The 11,980-nt window shown below is 37.8% G+C and overlaps 3 protein-coding genes across 3 annotated transcripts; 2 read left to right on the top strand and 1 right to left on the bottom strand.

Moving 5' to 3' along the window:
- Window positions 1–536: 536 nt before the first annotated feature.
- Window positions 537–4,606, top strand: LOC129360760 (NF-kappa-B-activating protein-like). The gene is made up of 8 exons (XM_055031157.1): window positions 537–1,080; window positions 2,124–2,204; window positions 2,291–2,355; window positions 2,762–2,854; window positions 2,936–2,978; window positions 3,058–3,243; window positions 3,367–3,516; window positions 4,220–4,606. The coding sequence occupies exons 1-8, from the start codon at window positions 674–676 to the stop codon at window positions 4,392–4,394; spliced, it is 1,200 nt and encodes a 399-aa protein (XP_054887132.1). The 5' UTR covers window positions 537–673; the 3' UTR covers window positions 4,395–4,606.
- Window positions 4,607–4,939: 333 nt separating this feature from the next.
- On the bottom strand, window positions 4,940–6,081 carry LOC129360761 (NADH dehydrogenase [ubiquinone] 1 alpha subcomplex subunit 1-like). The gene is made up of 3 exons (XM_055031158.1): window positions 5,831–6,081; window positions 5,654–5,743; window positions 4,940–5,055 (listed from the first exon to the last, which is right to left on the bottom strand). Exons 1-3 carry the CDS (start codon window positions 5,930–5,932, stop codon window positions 5,035–5,037), a joined length of 213 nt encoding a protein of 70 aa, XP_054887133.1. The 5' UTR covers window positions 5,933–6,081; the 3' UTR covers window positions 4,940–5,034.
- A 440-nt stretch (window positions 6,082–6,521) lies between these two features.
- Window positions 6,522–11,884, top strand: LOC129360763 (regulator of nonsense transcripts 3B-like). The gene is made up of 10 exons (XM_055031161.1): window positions 6,522–6,764; window positions 6,976–7,082; window positions 7,164–7,270; window positions 7,348–7,446; window positions 8,088–8,198; window positions 8,285–8,328; window positions 8,827–9,018; window positions 9,099–9,253; window positions 9,956–10,250; window positions 10,741–11,884. The coding sequence occupies exons 1-10, from the start codon at window positions 6,654–6,656 to the stop codon at window positions 10,876–10,878; spliced, it is 1,359 nt and encodes a 452-aa protein (XP_054887136.1). The 5' UTR covers window positions 6,522–6,653; the 3' UTR covers window positions 10,879–11,884.
- Window positions 11,885–11,980: the final 96 nt, after the last annotated feature.

The following is an 11,980-nucleotide window of genomic DNA, read 5'->3' as shown; positions in this document are numbered from 1 at the left end:
AGGAATATGGATAGTATTGAGTCCACAGTGTTTTTAATAATGCCAAAGAACGAACTTGATTATATTTACTTTTCAATGGATTTATTCAGATGATGGTTCTATTATGAATATAAGGGAAAAAATAATATTTAATTCATTAAGAAATATTTTAAAAATCAGACAGCAATCAAGAAATCAGCAGATTTCTCCAAAATGCTTTAAGTAGTTAGCTGTAAGACCTTTATGACATTTGCAAAAGTATTGCATAAACTAAGTGGGTTGGATGAAATCGACTAAAGGAAAGAGTGAATGTTTTTATATGTCTTTCTTTAGAATAAATATGAGCTGAGCACATCAACAAAAGCGAGAAAATACTTAAATATTTATTATTTTGAATATTTTTCGATATTCATAATGAAATCAGAATCTTAGCGTCATTTCATTGGCATTTATTTATTGATTGATTTATGCCAAAATCACTTTTGCGGAAAATTACATGGGCTATTTAGAGGACAGTAGGAACTATTGTTCGGTGGATTCGGAAGTTAGAGGGAATCTTTTAAGCGTCGGATCACTTATCTCTTCCTGTTATTGGTTGCGTACTAAAATAGAACGCCATATCTCCTGTCTTACTCTCTGTTTTCATTTCATTTCGTAACTTTATTCAGCTGTACGTCCTCGGAGGTCAGACGGAATGCCTTTGTCTGACCGGTCCAGCTCCGACGGCGGCCGGGACTCTCCGAGTCCTCGGGCCCGGAGACCCCGTACTCGATCCCGCAGCCGAAACCGTAGCCGAGAGCGTAGCCTGTCTCCGGACAGCTTTGGGCCCAAACTCCCGAAGCCCCGCAACAAGGAGAGGGAGAGAGAGGAGCGGGAGCGTCGTTTCAAAGAGGCGAGAAACATTCGAAGATTCCGCATCGGGAGTCCCGGTCGGAGCAGGTCCAGGTCCCGGTCTCGGGATCGCCATAACAACGGCACCAGCAACCACGGCCACTGGTCGGAGCAGCGCGATGGAAAACACGGCGGCTTCAAAGATGACTATTACTACCAGCAGCAGAGGGACGACGTCCAGAGGCAGAGGCAGGAGGCTTTCATTGCCAGGTATTAAAACTCCCGTTCATGCTCACGAAAAGCTGTTTCCTTGGTGATCTGTGGTTGCTTACAACCGCAAGGTTGTAAGTTTGATTCCTGCTTCCGCCTCACATCGACGTGAGCCTGGCCTTTGATAGTTCATTTTCTTTACATTTGACGCCAGATCTGACCTGCTGTATTATTTCTGCTAAAGAACTGAAGCCCCAGAGCATGACTCTGCCATCACCATGCTTTACCGTGATCCTGCTTTCTGCATATATGTCTCCATAATAATGACAATTACAACAAATAAAGGCTTGAAATATTTCACTCAGTCTCTAGTGAACCTATGTAATATTCGTTTCAGTTCCTCAAATGAACTTCTTCACAATATTTTAATTTTCTGAGACACCTGAAGATGTTACCATCATCTTCTAGGTTGCTGTGGGTAAATAATTTTCTCCTTGCTTCTTCTTTCTATTTTTGGGTCATACACTGCAAAAACCCAAAAATCCTACCAAGCATTTTTGGTCTGGCTTCTAGTGCAAATGTCTCAGTACATTTGAATTAAGACAGAACAAACTTATAGGTCACTTTTTATCAAGTTATAGGGGCTTGTTTTAAGTCACTAATTTCTTAATATTGATTTTTATAAAGTGCTGATTTCACAGTAGATTATTTCACTAATACAAATAATTTTTTCTGCTGTTATAAGTAAAATAATCTGCAAGAAGAACTAGTACTTTCTCAGAAATATGAAGGATTTATTAACCTGAACAAGCTCTTATATTTTTCTAAAAAGTTATCTGTAAATTGTTTTTGTCTTTTTTCTATAGATTAAAAATGATTGCTAAGATTTTGTGTTTTTGCTGTGTATCTTCAGCAGTACTACTGGGCAATGTTTGAACTTGATTTATTATCAAACATTTTTTTCTTCATATTGAGAACACTCTAATCTGTCTGCTGTGTTTTCATGATTATTTTTGTTCTCTCTAACAAAACTCTAAGGCCTTCAGAAAACATAATTTACACATATTTATATTTTCTGATGTAAATGTGGTGATGCGTTCCAGGCGTCTACAGGAGCGGGAACGGATTGGTGAGCTCGGTTGTCCTGAAGTCTGGGGATATTCTCCAAGAGTGAAAGAGCCAGAGTGAGCAAAGAAAACCATCATCGATGTTCTTTATGTTTCTGCTTTGGAGGAACATTTGTGTTAATTATGGCTTTTCTGTCCATCAGCTCTGATGAATTCACACCAGTTGAAGAAGATGAGAAAAACAGCAGCTCAGAATCCAGCTCAGAGGGTAGGAAATGTTTGACCGGAAATGAGATGGTTTCTGATACAATTCCTATTAAAAGTAGTTTCCCCCTTGGATGTTTTACACTTTTTGTTTCTTTCACAAATCAGTAATGAGGAACAAAATCTGCCTTTTTTTCATACTTATTTCATACTAAATGTTTTTATTATTTTGTAGAAATCAGTCATTTCACACTAAAATTTTGGTGATGTGACCAAAATAAAAAATATATATGTATTTTTTTTGACAGAAATATTTTTGTCAAAAAAAGCCAGATTTTGTTTCTGAAGACTGATTTGTAAAAGCAATAAAAGGGTAAACCATCCAGTACATGCAGATTGTATGTTGGAACATAACTTACCTGCAAATCTTGAGCACTTGTATTTTAAGTTGTTTTGTCTCTACTTAACAGAGGAAAAGAAGAAAAAGAAAAAGAAGAAGAAGTCAAAGAAGAAAAAGACCAAGAAACACTCTGAGGACAGCGAGTTGGAATCAGATTCAGAAGGTGAAACATTTTAATTTCTTTACCCAACAAATCTGAACATCTTATTACTTGTATAAGCTGAAATGTTTTTGTTTTCTACAGAAGAAGAAATAAAAAAGAAGAAAAAGAAGAAGAAAAGTAAGAAGTAAGTTCTCATTTGCCTGACTAATAATACTCTGGTACGTTTTTGTTGTGATTGATGAAACATCTCGATTTTGCTGCAGGTCGAAGAAGTCCAAGAAGAAGAAGGCGAAGAAGAGCCGGAAAGAGTCCAGTGACTCCAGCAGCGAAGAGTCGGAGGAAGAGGAAACTGGCGGGTTGATGTGGGTGGAGAAAACCGGCGTTGATGAGAACATCGTTGGTCCGGAGGCGCCGCTCACTCATCTGTCGCAGGATGACAAACCGCTGGAGTGAGTCTCTTCTTTTGCTTTCTCATTTTCCTTCAGCTGTTTTCTGGAACCAAATCATGCAGTTTATTTTTTTGTGAGTTTTGTGTTTGTGAAACTCCCATTGTTTTTTTTTGTCTCCTCCAGTTTCGGTCACGCCCTGCTGCCGGGTGAAGGTGCTGCCATGGCAGAGTACGTGAAGGCTGGCAAACGGATCCCCAGAAGAGGAGAAATCGGTCTGACCAGCGACGAGATCGCAAACTTCGAAAAGTCTGGTTATGTCATGAGCGGCAGCAGGTGAGCAAAATTTAGAAGTAAATTAGAGCTGATTAATTGTGATGGATTGATTATTGAATAATTATCAACTGACACCAATATTGGAAAATACACTCTAAAAGAAGGCAATTTGCTGAATAAGAATAACACTGAGTAGTAATTAAAACTATAAATATGTATTTAAGAAAAACCTAATATAAGATTAAGTAGTTAAATAAAAATCTGAAGAATGTGACAATTATTTTCAGATTAATCATCAGAATAATTGATAGAATAATCAGTTACTAAAATAATTTAGTTGCAGGCTGGTAGGAATAGAAAATTTTTTCTACTTAGAAATATGATCTGAGGTATTTTGACACACCAGAAATATTAATCTGTGTGATGTTTTTCTTGCAAACGTTACACTGTTCACAACTCGAACATGTTGTTGTGTTACATAAGCTATATATTAATAAATATAGCTTATTGGAATTTTACGTGATAGACAAAAATGTGAAGTGGGAGCAAAATTAATGTATTTTGCAAAAAAAGAAAAATTGAAGTGTGGCATACTTTTGTGTTCAGCTCCTGCTACATACACACATTTATATAAAAGTCAGGCTAGAGTGGTGATCTAATCAGCACCTTACCTACCCTATGCCTTGGGCTGTCCATATAACCATTCTTTTGCACTTTTTGTTCCTTCTGTAATCCTGACATTTGATCTTTTTTCCTCCCGCAGACATCGCCGTATGGAGGCTGTGCGTCTGAGGAAGGAGAACCAGATCTACAGTGCGGATGAAAAGCGAGCTCTGGCCTCCTTCAACCAGGAGGAGAGGAGGAAACGCGAGAGCAAGATCCTGTCGAGTTTCAGAGAAATGGTGTACAGAAAAACCAAAGGCAAGGAGGAGAAGTGACTGTTGCTTAGTTTCCCTTCATCTGGAAGGATTTACTTTGTCTGGTGGCTTAAAGTGTAATATTTTATTTCTGAGTGCCCCTAAATTCAGTTTTCCTTCTGTGAGGATGAATTTTAACTGTAAAGAACTGTCAAAGTTTAGTCTAATTGTCATTTTTTTGTTTATTTCTTCTAATCCACATGAGCAGAGAAATAAAAACCTTTTTATCTCCACTGTTCTGTTCTTAAATTTGTACTGATAAAAACTCCTGAAAATAAATAGCCTTACTATAGATCTTCTGAAATGTCCATGTAAATATTTCAGCTTGTTTATAATCTAACAGATGACTGAAAATCTTTAACCTTTTTTGTACACTTAATATCAACAAAAGATACACATAAGAGCAACTGTGTTACTGATCAGTACAGACTGGAAACTATCAGATATGACAAAACTTTATAAGTATTTTGAAATTATGTAGGTGGCAAGTAAATACCTTTAACACATCTATTTAAAATACTAATGATTAGAATAGAAACTTGTATAAATTTGTTTAAAAAAAACACTTCTAGTGAGGAACAGTTTAATCACAACTGATTTTTAAAAGACATTTATATATTTAATTTACAACGTGGACATTTCTGCTCTTCATAATCCTCAGCTACTTGATGTTCTCGAGTCCCTGCAAAGGAAACAAACAGAAATTTTTTTTTATTGATCTCCAGTTTTAGTAATATTTGTAGGAAAACTACAGGTTTGACTTAAAACACACAAAATCTAAACATAATTTTGGATTTCCCTGATTCTCTCCATCTGTAGGTGATGTGTTGCCAGATAATGTAAAGATTTGTACAAAAAAAATTAAGTTATTTTAGTTTGTAAAATCAAAAAGAGCTCACACATGATTAACCCAATAAAGCACAGCAACACTGGTCATTGAGGATTTTTCCCCATTTTCACAAATTAAAGAAACTTCTTTCACTAACTGTGAGGATAATTATCTCACTATTTATGGTTATATTTGACTAATGAGCGTTGATGCAGACCTGGAGGTAAATTAACTAGTAAATGTCGAATAGCAACAGAACTGTCCAGGTTTGCAAGTTTTTAAAGAAACTCACCCCAATTTGAAAAGTCTTAAATACACCTGGAGTTTCAACACAACCTATTCAATTACATCTGGTTCTGATTGGACTTTTTCCAAACATCTACCAGAAAATAAAAGCACGTAAATAAACAAATGTCTTCGTACTGCTGTTTTTGACTCAAAACAGATTAACCTTGGAGTTAAAGTACTGCTCCGTGCCCGACACTCTCTTGTCCCTCTCCATCAGGTGCCACTGCCACGGATTCCGGGCGACCCTTTTCTCCTGCACGGGGATAAAACAGCTGCAGTCACACAAATCACGGCAGATATTAGCGGCTCGACAGCAGCATTGCTCAGAGTCACCCTTCACCTTTCCTCCGTTGGTTAACTTCTGGATGTGTGTGGTCACGATGCCCGGAAGGACCATGCAGGTTGTCATGAGGCCGAAGGCGGGGAGGATTTCATACCACATCTTCCGTTACTTCAACAACCAGAAACAACGAAGAAGCAGCGAGGACAACGTTGTCCTCCAAAAATATCAAGAATATCTGTCTATTATGCTAGCGCTGCTAACAAAATGTCGACCGCTCTGCTCCGACTTCCGTAACCAGAAGGAATGGTTTCCGGTATGAACCTTTCAAAATTAAAGCATCAAGAACCTTCTTTTTTATGACAGTTGTCGGCAACGTTTAAATGTGCGTTACCGCCACCTACTGGAATGGAGTGAGCCCACACAGACAAAATATGACAATACATTTCAAATAATTTCGGTTCATAAATTTTATTCGGTTGATATATTTTTGTTTTGGTATATAAGGCACACGTCCACATCAAATTCTCGTTTTTTATAAAAATAAGAATGCTTCACACACTCATTTACTCTTGTTGGGCTTTTATTGAGAAAGTACATTAAAGCGGAAACTGCTCAAATTTGTGTATTTTTCTACAAAATTCAACTAAAAGAAAAATCGGAGTTGAAATAATACGAAACAAATGGGAGAAAGAAAATTTGTGCAATAACGCGTTTTCTCTTTAGGGCCCCCTGGTGGCCTTGACTTTGAATCACCAACTTCCTCTCTAACGGCTGGTTTGAGAGGAAGTTGGTGAGGTCGGTTGCTACAGGCTGGCTAACTTGGAAAAAAGTAAGCAAGTCTGTTGGCTGAGATAAAAATAAACGCCGTAACCTTTCAACCATGAAGGAAGACAAAGAAAACGCTCGACCGAAAGACAAAAGAGTGGAAATAAAGTGTGTAGATGGAGAGAAGACGGAGAAGTGTAAGGAGAAGAAAGAGGCCATGACAAAGGTAGAAGTTGCTAACAGAGCTATTGTTGCTACCAGGAGTCGCTTTAGCGCTTGATTAGTTCAAAAAACAACACTATGATGTTTATCATGCTTTATTTTTATATCTAGATGAAATGTGAACATTTTAAATAGGATATTAAGTTCTTCTGTATAGCAGTTTATGTGTAATTATGAAGTTCATGATCAATTGCATTCAAACTAAAATGTTGTAGATTGTGATCAGAAGATTACCTCCAAGTCTGACTAAAGAGGAGCTGGAGGAGCAGCTGCAACCTCTTCCAGAAGTGGACTACATGGAGTTTTTCTCCAACGACACCAGGTACTTCCTCCGGTCAAGCCTCCTCTGGTCATAAAATATATATAACTTGCTTATTTTCTAAAACATTCTTTCTTTTCTCAGCCTTTTCCCACATCTCTTCGCAAGGGCTTACATCAGTTTCAAAAATCAGGAGGACATCGTTCTCTTCAGAGATCGATTTGATGGATATGTGTTCATAGATAACAGAGGTGAGACTGGTAACAATTAGTTGGGAAAGTTTACCAAAGAGTGGAGGTCATTTTTGTCTCTGTGTGTTTTTTAATAGGACAGGAGTATCCTGCCATTGTGGAGTTCGCACCTTTCCAGAAAACTGCCAAGAAAAGAAATAAGAAGAAGGACTCAAAATGTGGAACAATTGCTGAAGGTGAAATTTTTATTACACTTTTCTAAACTGATCTGTAAAGCAATATACAAATTTAATTTGACATGATTTGACATTTTCTTTTGTAATTTCAGAACATTTTCTTAGAAATGTCTGACTCTGCAATGTCAGAGAATATATTTTATTTTAATATTGCAAATTTATCCCTTTAATCATGGGAAATTGTAGAAAAATAAACATTTTGTAAATTCATCATCTGAGATTATTCCAATTTGTTTCTTGTAAATGTGTGAAATTTGTCTAAAATTTCCAGTTTTTACCTCTCAAAAGAATCAGCAAAAATTAGTTTTCTGTCAAATAACATTATTTTAAAGAGTCAGATTTTAAGAGTCCCACAGCATAACAGATCCTCTACTTTACAGCAGGCATGTAACAGTTTCTCTTAAGCATCCTTCATTTCACACCAGCCCAACACGGAGGTTACCTTATTGCAGAAAGCCTTCAAAACAAAGTTAAAGTCATCACAAATTTACTTTTGTGATGGTGGGACTAGAAATAATGGTCATTATAGAAACACGAAAAACTGATGATGCCACTAATATTTACATTTAGCTTTCATGAGTTATTTTCTTTTTTCTTTTACTGTGGTTGTGCTTTTTTATATTATTAAAATTTTCTTTTAGATCCTGATTATAAAAGGTTTCTTGAATATTACAATGGAGATGAAGAGAAGCTGACATCCACACCAGAGACTCTGCTAGAGGAGATCGAGGCACGATCGAAGGAACTTGAAGGTTTGTTTACATTCGCTGCTTCACTGTAAATATGGCAGCTGCACATTCAAAAATAAAATAATTTAAGAGGATTTTTCTCTTTCTAGCCAAAAAAACAACTCCTCTTCTGGACTTCCTGAAGAACAAACAGGTAAAATTAACACAGCCTCTGAGAAATATGTTTCAGATCATCAAATACATTTTAATAACAAAAGATGAGCTAAATGTAGGTTCCAAGTTATTAATAAGATTTTTTTTACATTATGTGAATCCAAATATGACTTGTGAATTTACAAAAGAGGCTAAAAAAGAGATAAATAAAGAAAATTGTTGACTGTTTTGGAGTTAAATTATGAAAAGTGTAGTTCAAAAAAATGAACGAGAAATAAAATATTGAATGGTTACCATGGTAAAAAACTTCAAATTGTGTTATATTTGTTTTAGATGGTTTTTCCTCTTATGTGTCAGTTTAGTGCTTTGTATATAAGAAGTGATCTGTTTCAGGTTTTATATATATTGAAATGATTTATGAAGGTGTAATAATTTAATTTAATGTGTGGGAAAAACCTTGATCTTCTGCCTGCATCTTTTTAGTGTGCTAGAAGAAGTTATTTTGTTTAGGTTTGTTAACATCTGTCTTGCTGTTCAGAGACTGAGGGAGGAGAGGAAGGAGGAAAGAAGGAGGAGAGAGCTTGAGCGGAAGCGTCTGCGTGATGAAGAGCGCCGCAAATGGAGGGAGGAGGAGCGGAGGAAGAGAAAAGAGGCGGAGAAGATGAAGAGACTGGAGAAGCCTTTGGAGAACAAAGACAAGGACCAGACTAAAGAAGAACCAAAAATTAAGGTTTGTGTTGCGGAACGTCAGAGCCGTTTCTAAGTCTGCATCATTTCCGGGGTGTTGGATTTTCTTTCTTTTCATTTCAGCTCCTGAAGAAGCCAGACAAAAGCGATGATGGCGATTCTGAGAAACCCAAAGAGAAATTCAAGAAACCAGAGAAGCTGCACAGAGAGGACAGAGCATTAGGCGGCGCCGACCACAGGAGGAGACCGAACTTTGACAATAAGGAGCGAGAAAGAAAGTCAGTGTCTTCACTCAGTTCTCTGAATTCACTGAGTTCAAACTCGTGATGTGTAGATTGATCCAGAAATATTGATGCTTATACCAGATTTTTCTTGCTTTAAGACCGATTCCCAAATCCAAGTATCAATGCTTTCAATACTTCAGTCATTTGAGATGCTGTATCTTAAGATATGTTAGAAAGTAACTAAATTACTGAGATGTTGCCTGAATGAAACAGGGCTGAAGGGAACTACTTTTTCTTCCGCCTGGTAATGCCCAGTGGCGGATCATAAAAAAAGTCAAACTTGCAGATTTTTCAGCTTTCATTTTGTAGTAGTTATTAAAAATTAAACAAGAATTTATTTCAGTAAGATTATTACTTTACTAATTTTCTTTTTCTTTTTAGTTTGTAACATCATTTTCAAACATTTTGTATAATTTTCTGCTGTTGTTAAAATAATCCAGCTATGTAAGTGAAGCTGCTACCTCAGTGTACTTCTTAACTTAAAACCAAAATGTTAGAGCACATTGAGTTATTTTCATGAAGATTTTAATTGTAACACTTGGTTTTGCACAAAGCATCGGATCGGCACGGGATCACTAATCCCAGCTTCAATTCTACTCAGTTGTGGATCGGGAAGGAAATCAGTGTTACCGAATATCGCTAGTTCAAACTGCAGCAAATAAAACAGGGTTTATTGGGTTTTTTTTTACTTGGCAGAGGGAACGAAGACGGGTGGAAGGAGTTCAGAGAACGCGACTTGGACCGTGAGAAGGAGAGGGAACGACGGCTAAGGGAGAAGGAGCGCATCCGACGGCAAGACGAGGAACGGCGGAGACGGCGGGAGCAGCAGGACGGAGAGAACACGTCCAGAAAACGAGAGGAGGAGATCAGAAAGGAGAAGGCGATGGAGAAGAGGAGGAGCGAGAACTCTGCAGACGCCGATAAGATGGAGAAACCGGCCAGAGAGAACAAGAAGGAGGAGAGCAGTAAAAGAGAGAGAGTTCGTAATAAGGTAGGAGTGGTTCAGAACGTCATGTTTTGTCCTCAGATGTGAAGGTTTCCAACCAGAACGCAACGTAAAATAGGATCTGTTCTGATAACTAACTTTATTAGACGATGCATTGTCCCAGAAGTTATTATGATAAACGATAATGTTGTTGTTTTGAGATCATTTTCAAGTAATTTAATGCAAAAATGATCAGAGATCAATAAACTTTAAATTCTAATGAACATTTAACACTGGAGCTGATCCGACAAATGATTCAAAATAAATAAAACAACAAATACAGTGGATTATTATTCATCAGAATGGAAATTATCACATTAATTTTAATTTATCATGCGATTTTGTTGATTATTGCAACACAATGACAAACATTTTGAAACTATTTTCCTCTGAATATTTTCTAAAAACCCGACAAATGTGAAAAGCTGCTTGGATTTTAACAACCCGTTAACAACCTGTGTTTTTCTTGTGTTGAACATTTCTGTTTCTGTGTCAGGACCGGCCTGCCATTCAGCTGTACCAGCCAGGGGCCCGGAGCCGCAACCGCACCACCGGAGGCAGCGCCGACTCCGGCTCTGCCGACAGGAAACCCGACTCTGACAACAAGAAGGCGGCCGACAGAGGAGAGGACTGAGCTGGTTTCTGGTTCTGGGGCTTTTTAAGTTTGATGAAAAGGCCTGCAAGGCTCAGCGTGGCGCCACAGCGCTAACACGCAGTTCCAACATGGCGAGGGGGGCTGCAGCGGCTCCAGTCCCAGTGGAGGCTGGGATTTGAGCCTCTCAGAGCCTCATTGAGACCCTGTTTGGTTTTTTTCGATACAAGAGGCAACGGTTTGTAAGAGTGCAGCTGCAGGGCGCAGAGGGTAACGCCGAAGCTTTCCTGGGACCATGAGATCTTACAGTGGCCTTACGTCGTTAATGTTGTTCCTGAGGGAAAACGTTTCACCGCAAACATCTGTTAGCTCGTTTGTTTAGATCAGAATGTGCAAAAATAATCTCTTCTGTCAGCGCTAGGCTTTGAATTGTAACTTTCACACACTGCACCCCACTCTACACAGAGACAGAAAATCTACTGATGTGCAGAAACTACAGTGGTTCCCAGAAGTCCACACACCCAGAGGGAAACTACAGGTTGTTTGTCATAACAACATAACAAATATTAACTTTAACGTGACACATTTCCTGTATAGTTCAACACCAGTCATTCTACTCTAGTTTATGCAACATAAAAAGCTCCAATAACCATTAAAGCTGCAGAATGTAACATTTATAAACAATATATATTTTTTACACTTTTTTTTTTTTTTTTAGCTCCTTTGCCTTCTCCCAGTGTTAACAACCAATAAACGCCAGGAGGAGGGTCTTAGCGCTGTCAATCAGTTATGAATGTAAGGCTAGTTAGCATGGCCACCAGTAATGGCAGATAAACGGTTTTCTTGTAATGATAAGTTGTTTCTCCGCCATTATCACATTTAGCAGCATGTACCTGTGATTGACTGAGAGCGCTAAGACCCTCCTCCTGGCTCTGATTGGTTGATTTTTGTCGGAACTGTTGCATTTCTTCAATGGCAGTAGTAGTTCAGAGAGGAGGTGAAGGAAATCAATCTTTTCACAGATTATCGGTCTCAGGACAAACTCACATGCTGGCATATATGTATATATATATATATATATATAGTTACACACTGTAGCTTTGAACTCAGTAGTTGAAATAGTTTTATTGTATTTAATTATAGT

The sequence above is a fragment of the Poeciliopsis prolifica genome, unplaced genomic scaffold (genome assembly GCF_027474105.1).
Source record: "Poeciliopsis prolifica strain line A6 unplaced genomic scaffold, Auburn_PproV2 SCAFFOLD006, whole genome shotgun sequence".
Classification (NCBI taxonomy): Eukaryota; Metazoa; Chordata; class Actinopteri; order Cyprinodontiformes; family Poeciliidae; genus Poeciliopsis; species Poeciliopsis prolifica.
The sequence above is the reverse complement of the archived record's forward strand: the minus strand, read 5'-3'. Positions and strand labels throughout refer to the sequence as shown.